Source organism: Eriocheir sinensis, chromosome 6 (genome assembly GCF_024679095.1).
Source record: "Eriocheir sinensis breed Jianghai 21 chromosome 6, ASM2467909v1, whole genome shotgun sequence".
Taxonomy (NCBI): Eukaryota; Metazoa; Arthropoda; class Malacostraca; order Decapoda; family Varunidae; genus Eriocheir; species Eriocheir sinensis.
The window spans coordinates 19,448,186-19,462,585 of NC_066514.1; the positions used below are offsets into that span (position 1 = coordinate 19,448,186).

The 14,400-nt window shown below is 46.0% G+C and overlaps 1 protein-coding gene across 1 annotated transcript; it reads right to left on the reverse strand.

Moving 5' to 3' along the window:
• Positions 1-2,101: 2,101 nt before the first annotated feature.
• LOC126986672 (ryncolin-2-like) lies at positions 2,102-12,729 on the reverse strand. The gene is made up of 4 exons (XM_050842985.1): positions 12,407-12,729; positions 11,724-12,166; positions 7,898-7,999; positions 2,102-2,559 (listed from the first exon to the last, which is right to left on the reverse strand). Exons 1-4 carry the CDS (start codon positions 12,638-12,640, stop codon positions 2,397-2,399), a joined length of 942 nt encoding a protein of 313 aa, XP_050698942.1. The 5' UTR covers positions 12,641-12,729; the 3' UTR covers positions 2,102-2,396.
• Between the last annotated feature and the right edge of the window lie 1,671 nt (positions 12,730-14,400).

Below are 14,400 nucleotides of genomic sequence, written 5' to 3' on the forward strand. Positions count from 1 at the left end.
CTCTCTCTCTCTCTCTCTCTCTCTCTCTCTCTCTCTCTCTCTCTCTCTCTCTCTCTCTCTCTCTCTCTCTCTCTCTCTCTCTCTCTCTCTCTCTCTCTCTCTCTCTCTCTCTCTCTCTCTCTCTCTCACACACACACACACACACACACACACACAGGAGGAGGAGGAGGACAATATGGAAGAGAGGAGTGGAGGCAGGTGGTAGGAAGGGAGGAGGAGGAGGAGGAAGATGATTAGGAGGAGGAGGAGGAGGAAGATGATTAGGAGGAGGAGGAGGAGGTGTGAAGTAGGGAAGCGAAGAGGAGGAGGAGGAGGAGGAGGAGGAGGAGGAGGAGGAGGAAGAAGAAGAAGAAGAGAAGGAGAAAGAGGAGAGAGAATAAGAGAGAGAGAGAGAGAGAGATCATGAAGAAAATGATATTAATAGTGATGCCGTTCTACTACTACTACTACTACTACTACTACTACTAATAATAATAATAATAATAATAATAATAGTAAGAAGAAGAAGAAAAAGAAGAAGAAAAAGAAGAAGAAGAAGAAGAAGAAGAAGAAGAAGAAGAAGAAGAAGAAGAAGAAGAAAAAGAAGAAGAACCCTTCCCTCCTTCACTCCAATTCTCCTTTCCTTCTTTCCTTTTATTTTCTCGCATACTTTTGGCTTTCACTGGTAGCCTGGTAACATACACTCCCAGGTCTTTCTCTGCCTCTGTGGTGGATAGTGGAGTGTTTCCCATGTGGTATTGCTGTGCTGGATATCCCTTCACTGGTAGTCTGGTAACATACACTCCCAGATCTTTCTCTGCCTCTGTGGTGGATAGTGGAGTGTTTCCCATGTGGTATTGGTGTGCTGGATATCCCTTCACTGGTAGTCTGGTAACATACACTCCCAGGTCTTTCTCTCCCTCTGTGGTGGATAGTGGAGTGTTTCCCATGTGGTATTGGTGTGCTGGATATCCCTTCACTGGTAGCCTGGTAACATACACTCCCAGGTCTTTCTCTGCCTCTGTGGTGGATAGTGGTGTGTTTCCCATGTGGTATTGGTGTGCTGGATATCCCTTCACTGGTAGCCTGGCAACTATACTCCATGTCTTTCTCTGCCTCTGTGATGGGTAGTGGAGTGTCTCCCATGTGGTATTGGTGTGCTGGATATACCTCCCAAGGTGCAGTGCTTTATATTTCTCTTCATTGAATTGTAGCAGCCACTTTTTGTTCCATTTCTGTAGCTTGGTGAGGTCTGACTGTAGGAAATCCGTAGACAATGGGTTAGCTCACTTTCCATGGACACAGTACGCTACCTTTACCAGCGTTCATCACCTGCCACAGTGAGTTTGGCTACAGAGTTATTTACAAGCCATCAGCTGGGGTGTAACCTACTGCCCAAGTGCTACGGCCTCAGCAATTTACACTGTTCTACACTAAGTCTATATACACCACGTCAAGTCCTGCGCAGCTTTGTGGGAGGAGACATGGCAGAGGCGTGGCTTATGCGTGACGTCACTGCTTGGACCCAAACTAGAGAATGTAGAAACAGGGATTTAGAGAAAACGAAGAAAGGCCGACTAATTTAAATCAATCACTTCAATATGCCCTCCCTCACACCCCACTCCGCTGTTTGTAGGGATTGGAATTACAGTCACGCAATAGCACAATAAAAAGACATATTTTTTCTTCTTCAGTGGCTTGCCTGAACGCGCTGTGAAAGGAGGCGAGAATGCACATCCAGAGAGTCACACACGGCCCCAACTTTAGTCACCCCTGAACTGGCGGGTATTTTGGGGGGGGCTCCAAGTGACGTCATCCCGCTGCTCCGCCCCCAAACCGCCCCCTGCGCGTACCGGTCGCAGTTTTGGAGCAGAGTGACTTGACTTGGTATACATAGACTTAGGTTCTACAGAGGCCATAGTACAGGCACCTGGAAGATCAACGGCACCCTTAGAACTGTCTCTCCCCTGCTTGTAACACTGTGTGAGCATTGCCAGATACACTCATAACGGCCTCTCTCTCTCTCTCTCTCTCTCTCTCTCTCTCTCTCTCTCTCTCTCTCTCTCTCTCTCTCTCTCTCTCTCTCTCCTAGTTATAGTAATGAAAGGATTGGAAACATTGATGCAGTGCTTGAACTGTTTTATTCAGCTTGTACATCGTAATAAACTCTTCATTCTACATTTACAGTTTTATACTTGTAAGGGAGGCGAAGTTCAGCTTGTCCGGGCCCCAGCAGCCCCGGGCCGGCCCTGCCTGAGGCTGTACATATCGAAGGCGCCAGGCAGCCCTGCCTTGAGTTGCCTGATGAAAAAGAGGATGCTGCTGATGTGTGTAAGATCGTAAACTACCGCGCTGGAAGACTGTCCAGCAAAATAGGTGTCCCAGGCAACCGTTGAACCCAGAATCATGATGACTGTTCAGAAGGCTGGTCGGGTCATCATGGCGGTCTGGCGCAAGGAGTAATTCACCCCTCGCCATGTATCCCAGTTGATGCCGGTGTTTCCCACGTGTTTCCCCTCGTGCTGGAAGCCGTTCAGGTTGGATGGACCACAATTAACGTGCCACCACGGACCACCATGGCTGAAGTGATCAGTCATTCAGTGTTATCATCGTTCTACGAAGGTTGACTAAGGTTTCAGAAAGGTCAGCCTAGCCTTAAGATTTACCCAGTTACGGAACTTGGTTTTAGCATTCGCAGAGACTTTTTTAATTTGAAATGCATTGCAAAGATCATGTTTTTTTTTTGTTGTTGTTGTTAATTACATCAGATCGTGACATTCATCTTTTTGGAAAGGATGGTTTTATCACAAGTTCCTGTGTGTACATATGGGCAGATCCAGCAATACTGAGCCTTGGTTTTATTTCAGCCACACATAAGTAACTAAATAATGAGACCTGCTGAAACTCTGGAAGCCAAGCCACTCATCCTTATAAAGCCCCGTTCACACTTTGCCGACTCTGGGCCACGATTACCCACGACTTTAGGGTACACGAGGTGAAAGGGTCGGGCATGTCTTGAAAGAGGTCTTTAGACTGTTGCCGAATGCTGTGCCGACGTCGTGACGGGAGTCTGGAGTCGTGAGGGTTAGCGCAAAAAAGTATTCCATGCTAAACTTTCACGACAAGAGTCGGCAAGAGTCTGGACCAACCGTCACTTCCGGTTGAGGTCTGAGGAAGGTCGGAGGCATTCGTGACGACTGTCGTCAACAGTCTTGGCTTGTCTTGAGACAGTCGTGCAGACTGTCGGGGCCATTTTTAAATTTTTTACCGTTTCCTGTCAACACAGTTGTCTGTGCCGACTCCTTAAGAATGATGAGGGACTGTCGTGACGACAATCTTCGGCTAATGAAGGACGGTCGTGACGACTGTCGGCTCAGAAATATTGGCTAACACTGCCGCCATCAAGAAATTTATATTTTTATTTTGCAATCACAAGCACAATAACAACTTCTGGGCATGGTTACGTTTCGCTGGCACAAACTTGGGAGCCGCACAGTACGCACGCACTCCTTTTGCCTCGATCTCTCTTGTGCTGAATGACACAACAAGGGTTGCCACCCTGAGGTCAGAAAATGTGGAATGCAACATCTCACTCTCCAACAGCAGGAGTAGGTAGGAAGACACCTACCGAACGGGCGTGAGCTACTCCCGGTGAGGATATATGGGAAGCGAGGAGGGTGCTGAAGCCCTTCAAAGACCCTTCCCATGTCCTCACTAGCCGTTTCCCGTTTGTCTCATCAACACCAGAGAGCAGTTCAGCATGCTCTCTAAAGACAGTTCCTCTCTCTTTCTACACCACACTACATTCACAAAACACACACACCTTTTTCCAAAATTCAAAATTCAACATGGCGAAAAAAATAACTGCCTCGGAGTCCCCGCCTGGGGGGGAGGGCCATAAATTCCCCCAGGGAGGACTCCCCTTCTAGCTGCCGACTTGAGAGGTGTCCTGATAACTCCTCGAACCTCCTCCTTATCAATTTCTGCAACATTCGCGGTCTCCGTTCCAATTTTCATTATGTGGAACACCATCTCTCCTCCTCTAAACCTCACCTTCTCTTCCTCACCGAAACAGGTTTCTGAGGCTACTGACAGCAACCTCTACTCTGTTCCCTCCTACTATCTATATCCTAAATTTCAATCCAAAGCTGGATGTTGCGCCTACGTGCGCAACGACATCACTTGCTCTCGTGCCCACGACCTTGACTCTTCTGAATTTTCCACCATCTGGCTAAGACTTCATTGTCATTCTATAACTAAATACATCTGTGCTGTTTATCTCTCACCTAACTCTACTAACTATGTAAAACTCTTTGACTATTTGAACTCTAAAGTGGAGTGCATCTTGACCCACTCTCCCTTCGCTGAAATCTCCATCTTGGGAGATTTCAATGTTCACCACCAGCTTTGGCTTTCACCCTCTTTCTCTGACCAGCCTGGTGAACAAGTCTACAACTTTGCTCTCCTCAACAACCTAGAGCAGTTGGTTCAGCACCCTACTCGTATTCCCGACCGTCTTGGAGACAGGCCCAACATTCTAGACCTCTTCCTTACCTCTAATCCTTCTGCTTACTCTGTCAAACTGTTCTCTCCGTTGGGCTCCTCCGATCATAACCTTATTTCTGTATCCTGTCCTATCGCTCCTGTACATCCTCTGGGCCCACCGAGGAGGCGATGCTTCTGGCATTTTGCTTCAGCTCGGTGGGACGACCTGAGGATGTACTTTTCCAATTTCCCGTGGAATGATTACTGCTTCCAGGAGAGAGACCCCTCTGTGTGTGCTCTGCGCATCACAGAGGTGATTGTCTCTGGAATGGAGGCACACATTCCACGTTCTTTCTCTACTCCTCATGCTAAAAAGCCTTGGTTTAATCATGCTTGTTCTCGTGCTATTAAAGATAGAGAGGCAGCTCACAAAAGGTTCCAGAGCCTTCGAACTCCCACTAACTTTTATCTATACATTTCTACCCGGAATCGGGCCAAATATATTCTCCGACTTACCCAAACTTCTTTTATAAATAGAAAATGTCAACACCTTGCTTCTTCCAATTCTTCCCGTGACTTCTGGCATCTAGCCAAAAATATCTCCTCCAATATCACTTCTTCTTCTTTCCCTCCTCTCCTTAACCCTAACGGCAGCACTGCCGTCTCATCTATCTCTAAGGCTGAACTCTTCGCTCAAACTTTCTGTATGAACTCCACCTTGGACGATTCTGGGCATATCCTCCTACTCATCCCCCCTCTGACTCCTTTATGCCTGTTATTAAGATTCTTCCTAATGATGTTTTATATTCCCTCTCTGGCCTCAACTCTCAGAAGGCTTATAGACCTGATGGAGTGCCTCCTATTGTCCTAAAAAACTGTGCTTCCGTGCTGACACCCTGCCTGGCCAAACTCTTTCGCCTCTGCCTATCAGCATCTTTCTTTCCTTCCTGCTGGAAGTATGCCTTTGTACAGCCTGTGCCTAAGAAGGGTGACCGCTCCAATCCCTCAAACTACCGCCCTATAGCTTTACTTTTATGTCTATCTAAAGCTTTTGAATCTATCCGTAACCGGAAGATTTAAAAGCACCTTTCCACTTCTAACCTTCTATCTGATCGCCAGTATGGATTCCGCAAGGGGCGTTCTGCTGGCGATCGTCTTGCTCTCTTAACTGACTCTTGGTCATCCTCTCTTAGCAGTTTCGGTGAAACTTTCTCTGTTGCGCTAGACATATCGAAAGCCTTCGGTAGAGTCTGGCACCAGTTTTTGCTTTCTAAACTGCCCTCTTTCGGATTCTATCCCTCTCTCTGTTCCTTTATCTCCAGTTTCCTTTCCGGTCGTTCTATCTCTGCGGAGGTAGACGGTCACTGCTCTTCCCCTAAACCTATCAACAGTGGCGTTCCACAGGGCTCTGTCCTATCACCCACTCTCTTCCTGTTATTCATCAATGATCTTCTTTCCATAACAAACTGTCCTGTCCACTCGTACGCCGACGACTCCACTCTGCATTATTCAACTTCTTTCAATAGAAGACCTTCACAACAGGAAGTACACGACTCCAGAATGGAGGCTGCAGAACGCTTAACCTCAGACCTTGCTATCATTTCCGATTGGGGCAGAAGGGACCTTGTGTCCTTCAATGCCTCAAAAACTCAATTTCTCCACCTATCAACTCGACACAATCTTCCAAACACCTATCCCCTATTCTTCGACAACACTTAGCTGTCACCTTCTTCAACACTAAACATCCTCGGTCTATCCTTAACTCAAAATCTCAACTGGAAACTTCATATCTCCTCTCTCGCTAAATCAGCTTCCTCGAGGTTGGGCGTTCTGTATCGTCTCCGCCAGGTCTTTTCCCCCGCGCAGTTGCTATCCATATACAGGGGCCTTGTCCGCCCTCGTATGGAGTATGCATCTCACGTGTGGGGGGGCTCCACCCACACAGCTCTTCTAGACAGAGTGGAGGCTAAGGCTCTTCGTCTCATCAGCTCTCCTCCTCCTACTGATAGTCTTCTACCTCCTAAATTCCGCTGCGATGTTGCCTCTCTTTCTATCTTCTATCGATATTTCCACGCTGACTGCTCTTCTGAACTTGCTAACTGCATGCCTCCCCCCCTCCCGCGGCCCCGCTGCACACGACTTTCTACTCATGCACATCCCTATACTGTCCAAACCCCTTATGCAAGAGTTAACCAGCATCTTCACTCTTTCATCCCTCACGCTGGTAAACTCTGGAACAATCTTCCTTCATCTGTATTTCCTCCTGCCTACGACTTGAAATCTTTCAAGAGGAGGGTATCAGGACACCTCTCCTCCCGAATTTGAATATGCTTTTGGCCACCTCTTCTGATTCTTATGGGAGCAGCGATTAGCGGGCTTTTTTCATTATTTTTTTTGTGCCCTTGAGCTGCCTCCTTTGTTGTAAAAAATAAATAAAAATAAAATAAAAAATACGGAATGGATCCATATTTAAAGAACGGCTGGCAACCCTAAAATTTCTCGAGCATGCAATGAGTGACAGCCGCAGCACGCTGCTGGTGGAGGCAAGAGGGAGGGACGTTACGTCGCGTATTTTACACGTATTTTAGGACGAACCTTTGACACATTTTACGGGCTGGTTTTGTGATTAACCGAAAAATGCGATCACTACAATTTTAAGATACTGAATTTTATCTGCTTGACATTCAGATAACAAAATACCTTACAGAACAAATGCCGTTCCGTATTGGTTCAAAACGGAACGATACATTTCATTCTCGAATACAGAGCGATTCCGTATTTGATCATGTTTCTTAATGGTCCCCGAAAGCGAAAAAAGAGAAAAAATCACCCCTCACACAAACCATTTCATAATGTATATCAAAGCATTTGTGATCAGTTTATGAATCATGTATTTTGGGGGGTTTAAATTATGGCACAAATTTGGCCCGTCGCTGCTACACGGTAAAGCCACAAATTTGGCCCGTCGCTGCTACCGGGTTAAGGAACGGCAAGGCTGCCGCCAAGACAGTCGCCAAGACAGTCGCCAAGACAGTCGCGAAGACGGTCAGGAAAACCGTCGGCCAATTCCTTGGCAACTGTCGGCCAGCTGGTCGGCCAACCAGTTGACAGACAATCTGGAAGACTGTCGTTAAGACCGTCTACGACTGTCGGCCAATCGGTCGGCAGCTTCGTGGTTGTCGTAGACATGGCGCCATTTCAAAAATTGTCCGTTGAGGCTCGTCTTGAGACTAGCGGGCAGCATGTCACAGACATTCTGCCAGCTAGCTGGCCGAATTTCACAGACATTCAGCAATCATGGTAGCCAACACCAAGACGCCAAAAAAAATATTGGAGCGTGGGAGCCGACTTGTCAAATGCAGAAGTCGCTGGGTTGTCGTGGCCCAGAGTCGGCACAGTGTGAACGGGGCTTTAGACTGAGAACAAAACTTACGTCACGGCACAGTTACCGGAAGATGAGTCGTTATCGGCATCATGAGTGGTAAAGCTGCGGCCAGATTGAGGGGCAAAAGAGTCCCTTGCGTCACCGCTGTACCTGTAATTCATTCATATATATATATATATATATATATATATATATATATATATATATATATATATATATATATATATATATATATATATATATATATATATATATAGAGAGAGAGAGAGAGAGAGAGAGAGAGAGAGAGAAAATGTGTGTACGCGTTGGCTGAGGTAATGAGTGCTGAAAATAACAAAATATTTTAGGCATTCCTGAAGAACTCGATATTTTGAGATCTCGACTGAATGGCTACAAAGGCGCGGGGGAAGATGCGCGCTGCGTGTTTATGAACTATGGCTGTTATTAACTGAATCATTCTGTGGCTTGCCTCCATTTATGACGAGAGATGGAAAAATATTTAAAGCACATAAAACATAATTATCTTTTTTCATATAAAACAGTGATTTTCGCAAAACAAACTAATCGCGGTCTCTGTTGGATATTTACATAGAATGTCCCCAATATAACACTTTTACCTGATCCCTGTTGGAAACACTTTCTGGGGCAGTGTTTCAGCGGTCTGTTTCACGTGTACTAGTTACTGAATTAGAAGTCAAAACATGCAGGCGAGTGGGAGTGACGGAAATCTGCATATTGCATCAGCGGCATGAAAGATGTTACAGTCTTCACATCTAAGTCTATATACACCAAGTCCTACGCAGCTTTGTGGGAGGAGACACGGCCTAGGCGTGGCTTATGCGTGACGTCACTGCTTGGAGCCAAACTAGAGAATGTAGAAACGGGAATTTAGAGAAAACGAAGAAAGGCGGACTAATTTAAATCAATCACTTCAACATGCCCTCCCTTACACCCCACACCCCCGTTTGTAGGTAGGGGAATTACAGTCACGCAATACCACAATAAAAAGACATATTTTTTTTCATCAGTGGCTTGCCTGAACGCGCTGTGAAAGAAAGGAAGCATGCACATCCAAAGTGCACACACGGCCGCAACTTTAGTCACCCCTGAACTGGCGGATATTTTTTTTTGGCTCCAAGTGACGTCATCCCGCTGCTCCGCCCCCAAAACCGCCTCCTGCGCGTACCGGTCGCAGTTTTGAAGCAGAGTGACTTGACGTGGTATATATAGACTTAGCTTCACATGACTGATACCTCAATTATTCGTAACTGAAACAGATAAGACACAAATAAGACCAGAATACCGTGCTCACCCGTGGACAGAGAGGACATGAAAGCAGCCCTAAAATGTTCACAAATTATTACCCAAAGTCTATATGTACCAAGTCAAGTCACTCTGCTTCAAAACTGCGACCGGTACGCGCAGGAGGCGGTTTGGGGGCGGAGCAGCGGGATGACGTCACTTGGAGCCAAAAATAAATACCCGCCAGTTCAGGGGTGACTAAACTAGCTGCTACTACTACTACTACTACTACTACTACTACTATTACTATTACTACTACTACTACTACTACTACTACTGCTGGTTCTACTACTACTACTACTACTACTACTACTACTACTACTACTACTACTACTACTACTATTACTACTACTACTACTACTACTACTACTACTACTACTACTGGTTCTACTACTACTACTACTACTACTACTACTGCTGGTTCTACTACTACTACTACTACTACTACTACTACTACTACTACTACTACTACTACTACTACTACTACTACTACTACTACTACTACTACTATTACTACTACTACTATTACTACTGATACTACTACTACTACTACTAATAATAATAATAATAATAATAATAATAATAATAATACTGCTACTACTACTGCTACTACTATTATTACAACTACTACTACTACCACTACTACTACTACTACTACTACTACTACTTTTTTTTATACACAATATAAATGATACCTCCACCCGTGTTTATTTTCTCGACACATAATCATGGAGGGCTCTATAGCTTGGAGGTCATTAGCCCCAACTCTGTTCGCTAATGACTGTAGCATCCAACCATATCACTAATACTACCTAACACTAAATCACCTATCATCTATTATGTCCAGATCCCCCTTTCCTTCTCTACTCAAGTCACTCCCGACCCACCCTAATGTCGCTCTCCACCACTGTGGCTTCATAGTCCATATTGGAGATGTTGGTGGCTTTTGGGCCAGAGTGTCTGGTGCCCCTGAGACATAGGATGGCCGACCTGAGCAAGGAAAACGAGAGGCGACACCTCATCCAGGCGACAACGTGGCTCCTTGGCTGATGCTTCTTTTCTGAGATTAGTTCCGCGAGGCGTACGTAGAAGCATTGGGACTGCACTGGGACCCATCCCGCCGGATGTGATGAAGACGAGGGGGGTGAAGCTGCCCTGATCCACATGTTGGATTGGCAAGTCACCAGCTGCATTGCCAAAGTTGGAGCTGCTCAGCAAGCTTCGCCATCCCCGTGCATCAAGTCCTGAGGGCCCCGCGCTGCCACGAGTCTGGAGGGCCTTCTTCCACACCATCTCTCCTGTTATCCTTTCGTATATAACTGGATTCGGTGGTTGGTGACATCCTGCCAGTCTCAGTCCCTTCAGGTCACTCGGTGGAGGATGTTTTTCCTTGAGTTGATTGATCGTGTCCCTGGTGAGTGGAAGCACACCCGTGTGGAATTTTCTGACAAGGCTCGTGTTGCAGACGCAACGTTGCCTTGTCGCATTTTGTCTGCAAACTTCCGGGCCCTGTCTTCTGTGAAGGTGTTGTTTCGTTGGGGTCCGGGGAGCCTCTCCTGTATGGCCCTGGCTTCTCCAAGGAGGGCATCTAACTCGTTAGTTTGCCACAAGGCAACTCACCTTCTTAATGCCTCGATATTTTCGGCTTGTTTGGTTTTTGGGTGTGCTTTTTGGAGGAAGAGATGGGGAGAGTGAATACAATTTTCAGGGATAGGGGCGCCAGTGGTGTGTTCTGGATGTAGTTATTTAACAGGGTGACAATTTCTTTGATGATACATGTCGTGGCTCCACATCTGGGTGGTTCAAAAAGATTACTAGCAGACCACACAACAACTTCAAGGTATTTGTCATCCACCCACCTTGTTGCTTCCCCCTCCGCTAGCCCCTTCCAAGCAAAGCTTCCCCCGACCTCCGTCGCGCCCTGTCCAGTCGAAGAGGAAGAGTGATGAGGGGATGTTGGTAGTGGTGGTGGTAGTGGCAGCATTGGAGGTGCCAATGGAGGGGGTGGTACCGGTTGAGGGGGATATAGAGGTGGCGGTTGTGCAGCAGCTCCCTCTACTACTACTACTACTACTACTACTACTACAACTACTACAACTACTACTACTACTACTACTGTTACTACTACTACTACTACTACTACTACCACTACTACTACTACTACTACTACTACTACTACTACTACCACTACTACTACCACTACTACTACTACTACTACTACTACTACTACTACTACTACTACTACTACTACTACTACTACTACTACTACTACTACTACTACCACTACTACTACTGCTACCACTACTACTACCGTTACTACTACTACTACTATCACTACTACTACCACTACTACTACTACTACTACTACTACTACCACTACTACTACTACTACTACTACTACCACTACTACTACTACTACTACTACTACTACTACTACTACTACTACTACTACTACTACTACTACTACTACTACTACTACTACTACTACTACTACTACCACTACTACTACTACTACTACTACTACTACCACTACTACTACAACTACAAGCTCTCCCATAAGATCTAGTCTCACCTTCCAACACTGAGGCGGTACTTGGTGCTTGGAGGGCCGACGTAGAAGAAGCCGTACTTTGCATACCGTCGAACGTCGTCCCAATCTGCCATGTCGATGCGCAGTTCCTGAAGAGCCGCCGATGTCAGTCCGTGCAGCAGGTCCAGGCCCAGCCAGAACTCCCCCTCGAGATGGCCGAAACCCAATTCATATTCTACAAAGCTGCGGTTGAATTCTTCCCGGACGGTGGAGTTGGTGCGTCTCTGAAACACCGTCCAGCCCCCTCCGTCAGTCGTTTGGTCGCAGTACACTGCCGCGCGGCGTTGGGGCTGCCCAGGTAAGGGGTCCAGGTGGCGAAGGCCCTTGCCGCTGTCCCCGCCGTCCAGCAGGTCCTTGCAGTGACGCGGGCGGTTGTCGTAGTGACTCACGACCTGACGCACCTCCTGCAGCAGCTCTCTCGCCCCCTGCATGGCCAGCCAAAGGGTTGTTCTATTACTGAGAGTAGGTCACTAACGGAAATATAAAGTAACAGTCGCTAATGCCATTGTTTTATGTGTGATTTGGCTGCGTCATATTTGATGGGTTTACTTTACACTATTTGACTGGATTAAGTTACGTTACTTCGTAGTCAGGTTACATTACTTGGTGGTGTATAGTTACATTACACGAAAGAAGCTGTATTTCTTTGCGGAATAAACTATTACCTGCACCAGCGGGTTCGGCGGCGTTGGGCGCTGCACGGAGGCGGGTGCACAGGTGTCCAGGGCTTCGGCCACACACGCCTCGCTGAAGCCCGTGGCGACGAGGAGACTGGACACAACGGACTTACCAAGAAACACATTGCTCGTGTCGCCCGCAGGGGCGGGAGTGCTGGCTGGCTCCACCGCGGCCACGACCACGGCTATGGCCGCGACGCTCAGCAACATCAGAACTGTCATTCAGACCTACTTCTGATCTTCTGGCAAGTGAAGTATTTTCCCAAAACAGGTAGCAAGTCAAGATGCCTTGCAGAACTACTCTGGTGAACTGCCCGGTTAATGGCGGGCACCAGTGTGCGTCGACTTATAAAGCCTTGCCGCACCCCCCTCCCCTCGGGCCTAACAATGACGCACCCAGAGTGCAGAGTGTGTGTGTGTGTGTGTGTGTGTGTGTGTGTGTGTGTGTGAGAGAGAGAGAGAGAGAGAGAGAGAGAGAGAGAGAGAGAGAGAGAGAGAGAGAGAGAGAGAGAGAGAGAGAGAGAGAGAGAGAGAATGTGGCGATGCTCTTTGTGTCCCTGTCATGTTTCCTGCTTCCCTTCTTGCTCTCAGTTACTCTTTTCCTGACTCTGTCTCACACTGTTCCGTTCCTTTTTTCTCTATGTTCTTTTGTTTAGGCCTCCATCTTCACCTTCCTCCTGCTCTCTCTCTCTCTCTCTCTCTCTCTCTCTCTCTCTCTCTCTCTCTCTCTTTATCAATCTATTTGTTTATCTATACATCTTAGTACCTATTTATCTATCTATTGATTTACCTATCTATCTATTTATCTATCTATCTATTTATCCATCTATCTATTTATCTATCTATATATCCATTTATCTATCTATCTATTTATCCATCTATCTATTTATCTATCTATATATCTATTTACCTATCTATCTATTAATCTATATCTATTTACATCTATATATTTATCAAACTATTTTTCTATTTTTTTATATATTTATCTATCTATCTATCTATCTATTTATCTATTCATTTACATATTTATCTATCGATCATTTTATCTATTTATTTATATATCTTTATCTATTGTTCTATATATCTAATTATCTATTTATCTCTCCATCTTTTTATCACTATTAATTTATCTCTATCTATTTATATATCTTTATTTTCAATTTGTCTATCGATCTATATCTATTTATCTATTTATTTGTTTATCTATTATCTATTATCTATTGTCTATATTTCTATGTATTTATCTATGTATCTTATTTCACTGTCTGACTGTTGACGTTCTGTGCTTGAGGTGAAGGTGATATTTTGTCCGGAGAGAGAGAGAGAGAGAGAGAGAGAGAGAGAGAGAGAGAGAGAGAGAGAGAGAGAGAGAGAGAGAGAGAGAGAGAGAGAGAGAGAGAGAGAGAGAGAGAGAGATTTACACAGATTTTCATAGAAAATCAGACCACACAAACCCCATGGTCCAGATTAGGTGGTCTGTCCTTAAACCTAAGTGATTCTACATTAATTAGAGAGAGAGAGAGAGAGAGAGAGAGAGAGAGAGAGAGAGAGTTTGTCTTAGTGTGTGTGTGTGTGTGTGTGTGTGTGTGTGCAATTCACCATGGCTTGATCAGGAGTTGGACTCGTAATCGCCAGCAGAAACACTCCCGACAGAGCAAGTGCTCATCATCGTCGATCTCTGGGTACTACCAGGACCTCCCACGCCACACACCCCATCCCCCTTGCTCAAGGGGGGACAGTAACCGCTCCTAGTCAACGGAAAGAATCCGACCTGAGCGGGCTCGAGCCCCCGCCCTGTCAGACCGTGAAGTCTGGCAGTGCAGCGCTCTACGAGCTGCGCCCGAAGAGGTGTGTGTGTGTGTGTGTGTGTGTGTGTGTGTGTGTGTGTGTGTGTGTGTGTGTGTGTGTGTTGCTGGGAATCATTAAAACGCATTTGCCTTGGCTTTGTTTTTTCTTGTTCATCTCATGTTCTTTATCTGCTT

Coding starts and splice junctions, on each gene's coding strand:
- LOC126986672 (XM_050842985.1), bottom strand. CDS start 12,640: ATGACAGTTCTGATGTTGCTGAGCGTCGCGGCCATAGCCGTGGTCGTG. Junction 12,167..12,406: donor CGCCGAACCCGCTGGTGCAG/GTAATAGTTTAT, acceptor CTGGCCATGCAG/GGGGCGAGAGAGCTGCTGCA. Junction 8,000..11,723: donor TACCGCCTCAGTGTTGGAAG/GTGAGACTAGAT, acceptor AATGAATTACAG/GTACAGCGGTGACGCAAGGG.